This window comes from Microtus oregoni, unplaced genomic scaffold (assembly GCF_018167655.1).
Source record: "Microtus oregoni isolate MIOR12 unplaced genomic scaffold, Mior012 000103F_ref0000194, whole genome shotgun sequence".
Classification (NCBI taxonomy): domain Eukaryota; kingdom Metazoa; phylum Chordata; class Mammalia; order Rodentia; family Cricetidae; genus Microtus; species Microtus oregoni.
In genome coordinates, this window is record NW_024544717.1 from 3,076,584 (window position 1) to 3,083,754 (window position 7,171).

The following is a 7,171-nucleotide window of genomic DNA, read 5'->3' on the forward strand; positions in this document are numbered from 1 at the left end:
TGGTTGACCAATGAAGATAACTGAAAGCTCTCAGAATGGGGTAGTCTTTCTCAGACCTTCATGCCTTGTCTTCTTTTGTCTGTAGAAATGAGGATGGGGAGTGGTCATTTACAGGAGGTTAAGAGCTAGGCAGTCATGCCTTATGCTAGTGTCTGTTTTCTTAATATTATTGGTGCTACCTGTAGCCATGTGCTGTCTACCAGATTGTACAGTGATTGCAATTTAATTAATTGGTGAAAAATTCTTAGCTTGGTTAGAGAAATGGAATTTGGTTTGAGGTCTTTTTTCAAAGTTAGAATTACTGATTCATTTTTAAATTCGTTTTGGGAGTATGTGGTAATATGGATAGTAATTAACATGTTTGTGTTAGGAGTGAAGACTCCTGCTTTTGTTATATTACATTACATTAGCTGTATTCTGTAATGTGGGGATCTGTTACTAGCCAGATTCCTTGCCTGAACTCTTAAATCATGCCCCTATTTCTAATTTCTTCTGGTGTCAAAAACGAGCTATCAGAATCCTCATTCTAAATATTTGACTCTTCCCATCTGGCACTGTCTCCTCACCTCAGAAAAGGCATGCAGGAAGCTAGAACTCTGAGTTGACAGATGGGTAATGAAACTTTGAATCAGGAAGTAAATATATGCAGGAACAACGGAATCCTATGAAAACGACACCAGCTTTACTCTGGGCACAATGCCCTGTCATTTTCAGCACAGGGATGATTTGGTCAAATTTTAATTTTTTTCTTACTAGTTTTTAGATAGGTTCTAACTACGTAAGCAGAGGTTCTAACTATGTAAGCATTGCTAGTCTGGAACTTGATACAAACATAACATACATACCACACATACATGTACACACACACACACCAAATTTGGCCTGGAACTAGAAGTCACTTGCCTCTGCCTCCAGCCCTCATTTTTTTTGGGGGGGGGGGGGATTGTGTGTTTGTGCATCTGTTTATAAGCACATGTGTGCTAGCCTGTAGAAGCCAGAAGATGGTATTGGATTCCCTGGAACTAGACTTAGAGGGAACTAAAATCTTTTAAAGAGCAGCAAGCAATCTTAAGTGCTGAGTCATATTTCTAGGCTTAAACTTTATTTTTAAAATTATTTATAGATTTATTCGTTTTATTTTATGAGTGTTTTGCCTGTATATGTTATATGTATGTCTGCATGCATGAATGTATGTATGTGTACCATGGAGGTCAGATGAGGGCATCAGATCCCCTAGAATTAGAATTAGGAATGGTTGTGAACAGTGTACTTCAAAGGCATCTTTTTTTTTTTTTTTTTTTTTGGTTTTTCGAGACAGGGTTTCTCTGTGGCTTTGGAGCCTTTCCTGGAACTAGCTCTTGTAAACCAGGCTGGTCTTGAACTCACAGAGATCCGCCTGCCTCTGCCTCCCGAGTGCTGGGATTAAAGGCGTGCGCCACCACCGCCCGGCTTTCAAAGGCATCTTAAGAAGATTATGAGTAATGTAATGGCAGATAATGGTGATAAGGAATGAGATGATGGAGTTGATAAGGGAGGATTTAGAACAATGTATGGTTAAAGATAGATTAACTTCACACTGCTGAAGTTGGCATTCAGATATATTTGTGAGGCCTTTGGCTACATCATAGGGCCTACAGCTCCTTACTTAGGGCTGGGGTGTAGATTGAGGAGATCATAGGAAATAGTTTGATATTTGAAGTCAAGTGAGTAGATGTGAGTTGAGTGAATTAAGGGATAGAGCTCCAAGCTGAACTCTGCTAATTTAAGGGCCTGGAAGAAATCAAACATTGAACTTGGATTAACCATATAGAGGAAAACACTGTGGCAGAATAATCTCTGGAGAAGGTGACTAGAATAAGACCAAGACTAAGTGTTTTAGTAAGGGAACTATTCATAGAAAAGATAGAAAAGATGACCAGGCTGGGAAGAATACTGCAAAAGATGTGACAGGGTTCTTGCACTCATGAACCTTCAATGACATGCATAAGACCTGCACAAGACCATGCATATCTGCCAACATTCCAGCACAAGTGGGAGAAGGGCTTATGAAGTCCCGTTCCTGTTTGCTTTTGGCTGTTGAGGGAGGGAGACTGTTTTTTCAGTTATGAGCCCCCTGATAGGTTGCTCATGTCCAAGTGGTTAGTCTACATGTGTGTTTTACATACATCCAAATAACAACTATAGAAGAGGACATACATTTTTAGACGTGGGTGGAGGTCATGGGAGTTCTTGGAATATAGGAGAGGTGGATATGATGAAAATACATTGTACTCATGAAATTCTCGAAAAGAAATGAGAAAACTCAACAATAGCAGAAGGCTCAGACAGATTGATTGTACTTGGGAAATATAAAGACTGGGGCCTTCTAGATAAGCTTATAAAGCAGGGAAGTGTGGGTTGCAGATAGAGATGAGGAAATGGTTACACTAGTGCTTAAAACCATCACTGAAGGTGAGAGATACTTTGTCAGGTAGGTAGTGGATCAGTGACGGACACCAGACAGCAGTTTTGCTGACAAAAGAGAATAGAACATATTTAAAACTGTTGAGACTGTTTCCATGACTATGGGAGAATGAACAGGTAGAGGTTGTGTAGATGGACCCAAGGATAAGTGGCTGTATCTGGGCTCTGGTTTATACATCATACCTTGATTCCTCTTTCCAGTGTCATTTGAGTGAGTCATTACCTTTATTTTCTTACTCCTTTCTGTTTTCTTCCTCTTTTGCACACTTAAGATCTGTCACTTGCTGGTTGTGTTACCATATGTTTGTTTATATATTTTTTCCCTTTTAGACCAGGAGCATATTTGTTTCATATTATTTTAGTAATCTTTATGTCTTATAATTCAGTTACGTTAATAAATACCTGTAAAATAGCTTCTAGTGAGAATGTGTAAAAGTAATAATAGACTTGGGACTGGTCTGTGGGAAAATTATTTTTCAAATAATTTCAATGTAGCCGGGCGATGGTGGCACACGCCTTTAATCCCAGCACTCGGGAGGCAGAGGCAGGTGGATCTCTGTGAGTTCGAGACCAGCCTGGTCTACAGAGCTAGTTCCAGGACAGGCTCCAAAGCCACAGAGAAACCCTGTCTTGAAAAACCAAAAAAAAAAAAAAAAAATTTCAATGTAGATGGCCATGCATTTTGTGTTTTGCCTGAAATTTACATCTTGTATTTTACATGTCTGTAATAATTGAAGGAATTTGGACATTATTAAGGACATGTGTGGCCCTAGCTGGCTCGAAACTTGTTACAGAGGCCAGACTGATCTTGAACTCAGCTGCTTTGCCTACCTCTGCCTCTTGGAGTGTTGGAATTAAAGCCATGTGCCAGCAAACCCAGCCCTTTAGTCATAAAAACCCTAATTTTTCACATTTTCTCTTTAAATGCTGTTACTGGGAATCAAATTCAAGTTTCTTGTTTTTGAAAGATATGTACTTGACTGACTAAGCCATCTCCCCAGGTCTTAGCCCCTAATTTGTGAAAATATAGCCCACCTGTTTTTCTCATTCCACGTGTCTGTGTGGGCTGTGTACATGTATATGGTATGCGTGTCTGTGGTGGCCTGGTCTTTTTCCCTATCTTATATTTTGATGCTGGGTCTCATTAAAACACAGAGCTGGCTAATGTGATTAGTCTGCTTGCTAGCTAACTTGCTCTAAGGTTCCCTTGTTTTCACCTTCCAAGGCTGGAATTATAGGTGGGGCATGCCTATAATTCTCAGGGATCTCAGAGGGGAACTGTGGTCTTTTCGTTTGTTTGTAAGCACTTGAACCACTAAACCATTATCCCAGTCCCAAATTTTAAACAGATAAACTGGGATTAGCTCAAACTTGAATTTAAGAGTAAGCTCACTAAGGTTATAGCAAGATGTTCATTTGCAGTGTTAAATGAAATATGAGAAGTCTGTCCTATTTAGAACAATATAAGGCTCCCTTTCTGGCTGTGTGTATGGTTTAATAGGAAGCGTTAAGGAAATTTGAAAAAAAAATGTGTAGTCAGTGGTGTCATTAAGGATGGTACTACAAGAGTGAGTTTCAGGATGTCCAGGGCTACCCAAAGATGGTATGATAATGTAAATTAAATTTTTCATCAGTTTTCCCATTGCTTCTAGGTTCGGTATCTGCCTCAAATAGCAGCCCTGCCTCTGACTCTCTGTCTTCTGGAGGCTGTCTAGGATTGGATAAGTTCAAAAAACCTGAGGGCAGCTGGGACTGTGAAGTGTGCCTAGTGCAAAATAAAGCGGACTCTACCAAGTGCATAGCATGTGAAAGTGCAAAGCCAGGCACAAAGTCAGAGTTTAAAGGTAAGGCGTTGAAAGAAGCTCTCTAATACCTAGTTACAAGTGAATATATGGGGGCAGATTTGTTTTTCAAGGAACCCATTCTCTGAGTAATTATGGAAAATGAGACATGGTCCTTGGGTTTTTTGTTTTTCTTTTTTGTTGTATTTGTGGATGATAGTAAAATCAAATTAGTTGCATCTTAGTGTTAAGATCTGTGTATCTGGGTAAGGAATTTTGTGTTACTCAGTTTCCAGGTTGGGGTATGAACTTGACTCTTCTATAACTGAAAACTTAACACCCTTAGGACTTTACTTTAAATCATTTAGCCTCTGATTATGTCTGAGTACAAGAGAACTCTTGGCACAAATGGTGGCATAGGCCAGTAATCTAGTATTTGCATCACCCAAAAGCCTGACCTTTTTTCCCCCTGGCTTTTTTCTCCCCCGAGGCAGAGTTTCTCTGCCTTGGAGCCTGTCCTGGAACTCTATCTGTAGTCCAGGCTGGTATCAAACTCTTTCCCCAAAGGTAGTAGCAGTGGCTAGTGCAATGCTTTACCTTCCAAAAGGGCTTTTTATACCTGTCGTAAGCAAACACTGCCATTTAGATATTGTGATTTCCTTCTTTCTTGTCAGGAAGTTTGTATATCACCTACCTTTTGTTTTCACATTTGTTTTTATTCAGGGTTACTTTTGCCATGTTTTTGGTTTTTATCCTTCAGGCTGCCTGGACCTCATAGTATTTTGTGTGTCTCAATTTATCATAAGACAAATCTCAGCTCTAAAATTGCTGAGTTTTAGAGGATATATGATTTCGATTTTTTTGTAATCATTCATAGTTTCGATCTCTAGCTACTGGATGGGGAAGTACCTGCTGTTCTCAGTGTCCTCACCAACACATGTTCTCTTACCTTTGTTGACCTTCCAGTCTTAGAGATGGAAGTGGCATATAGGCCTTTTCAGAGCTGTCCTATGATGTGGTTTTCAGGATAAGCACATTAATTTGGTGTCTTTTTGTGTTTTCTATTTTTGAAGGCTTTGGGACATCTTCATCTTTAAATCCAGCACCCTCAGCCTTCAAATTTGGTATCCCATCATCCTCTTCTGGACTTTCTCAAACTTTTACAAGCACTGGAAATTTTAAATTTGGAGATCAGGGAGGATTCAAATTAGGCACTTCATCAGACTCTGGGTCTACAAACTCCATGAATACAAACTTTAAGTTTTCTAAACCAACTGGAGATTTTAAATTTGGAGTGTCTTCTGATTCCAAACCTGAAGAAATTAAAAATGACAGCAAGAATGATCATTTTAAGTTTGGACTGACTTCTGGCTTAAGCAACCCAGCTTCTTCAGCTCCATTTCAGTTTGGGGTATCTACTCTTGGGCAGCAAGAAAAGAAAGAGGAGCTCCCAAAGTCTTCATCTGCAGGCTTTAGCTTTGGTGCAGGTGTTAGTAACCCTCCCACTGCTGCTACTGACACCACAGTGACCTCAGATAACAAGAGTGGCTTCAATTTTGGACCCATAGAAACTAAGGGTGTCTCGGTGACCCCTTTTACATACAAGACAACAGAAGCAAAGAAAGAAGATTCTTCTGTTACCAAGGGTGGGTTCACTTTTGGTAAAGTAGAGTCTGCCTCAATGTTTGTTTTGGGAAGGACAGAGGAGAAACAGCAAGAACCTGTTACTTCTACTTCTTTGGTATTTGGAAAGAAAGCTGACAATGAGGAGCCAAAGTGTCAACCAGTATTTTCCTTTGGAAATTCGGAGCAAACCAAAGATGAGAGTTCTTCCAAGCCAACATTTAGTTTCAGTGTGGCAAAACCATCTGTGAAAGAGTCGGAGCAGCTAGCCAAGCCCACGTTTTCGTTTGGAAATCAAACCAGTACTACAACTGGTAAGTACTAAAAAACTGTTTTTTACAAGTTGTGTTTAGAAGTCTTGAGGGAAAGAGCTCAGACTTTTCTGTTTTAATTAATCCAAATACCCATGGCTCTGATGGGATCTAATTTGTGAAATACAGCTGTAATAGAAAGTGCAAGATGGGACACCTTATATATGTCTTTCTATCATTTGGACATTATAATTAAAATTGATGCATTTTTATGTTAAGTTTTTGTTTATAAGTATAATCACTTGTAAACAATCACTCATGGATAATGAGTCAAAGCATTTGAGAAACATAGGCAGTAAATATAATCAAACTCTAAGAAAACAGATAATTTTGAGAACTAAGAAAGGGGGAGGGTAAAAAAAAAACCATTAAAAAGCTAAAGAAGATTGTTGAAGTAAAGCTGTCTGGCCGGTGGAGTAGTAGGAAGAACATCATCTAGAAAGCCTGACTACTGTAATGGGGTTTCCCAGAGCAGTGCAATGACAGACAGCTGCATTTGTAGGGACTTTGAAATTAAATGGTCTAGGGAAATGTTAGAACATTGACGTGAGTATTTTCTGAATGTAAAATAAGACACTGAGGCTGGAGCTATGCATACTGCTCTTTAAAGAGGATACAAGTTTGGATCCCAGCACCCATTTTAGGTGGCTCAGAACTGCCTGTAACTCCAGCTTCAGAGATATTTGATGCCTACACACATTCGGTTAAAAATTAAGTTAAAAGGACACTGGTCTTAAAAATGGAAATGACTGAGCTAGCTCTTAATTCAGTGGTAAAGAGAATACTCTCAAAGACTTGGGCAAAGCCCTGGGTTTTATTCCCAGCATCAAACAGTGACCTACAAATGCAATAATCTTGAACCATTTTGTAACTAGCCAGATTCAATCAGACATAAAAGCAAAATGTAGCTATTTTCAGACATGCAAAGATTGTAAATTGGACCCTTTCATTAACATCTTTGAAAAGTAATTTGGAAACACTCAATGAATTATT

The 7,171-nt window shown here is 39.2% G+C and overlaps 1 protein-coding gene across 2 annotated transcripts in view; it reads left to right on the top strand.

Annotated features, from left to right (window-relative positions):
• LOC121443272 (nuclear pore complex protein Nup153-like) overlaps window positions 1-7,171 on the top strand; it is a 47,976-nt gene that overhangs the window by 33,426 nt on the left and 7,379 nt on the right. For both annotated transcript variants that reach the window (XM_041644980.1, XM_041644981.1), the window contains 2 exons: window positions 4,116-4,307; window positions 5,318-6,181. In XM_041644980.1, the coding sequence (XP_041500914.1) occupies window positions 4,116-4,307; window positions 5,318-6,181 (1,056 nt within the window). The remainder of the gene's footprint in view (window positions 1-4,115; window positions 4,308-5,317; window positions 6,182-7,171) is intronic.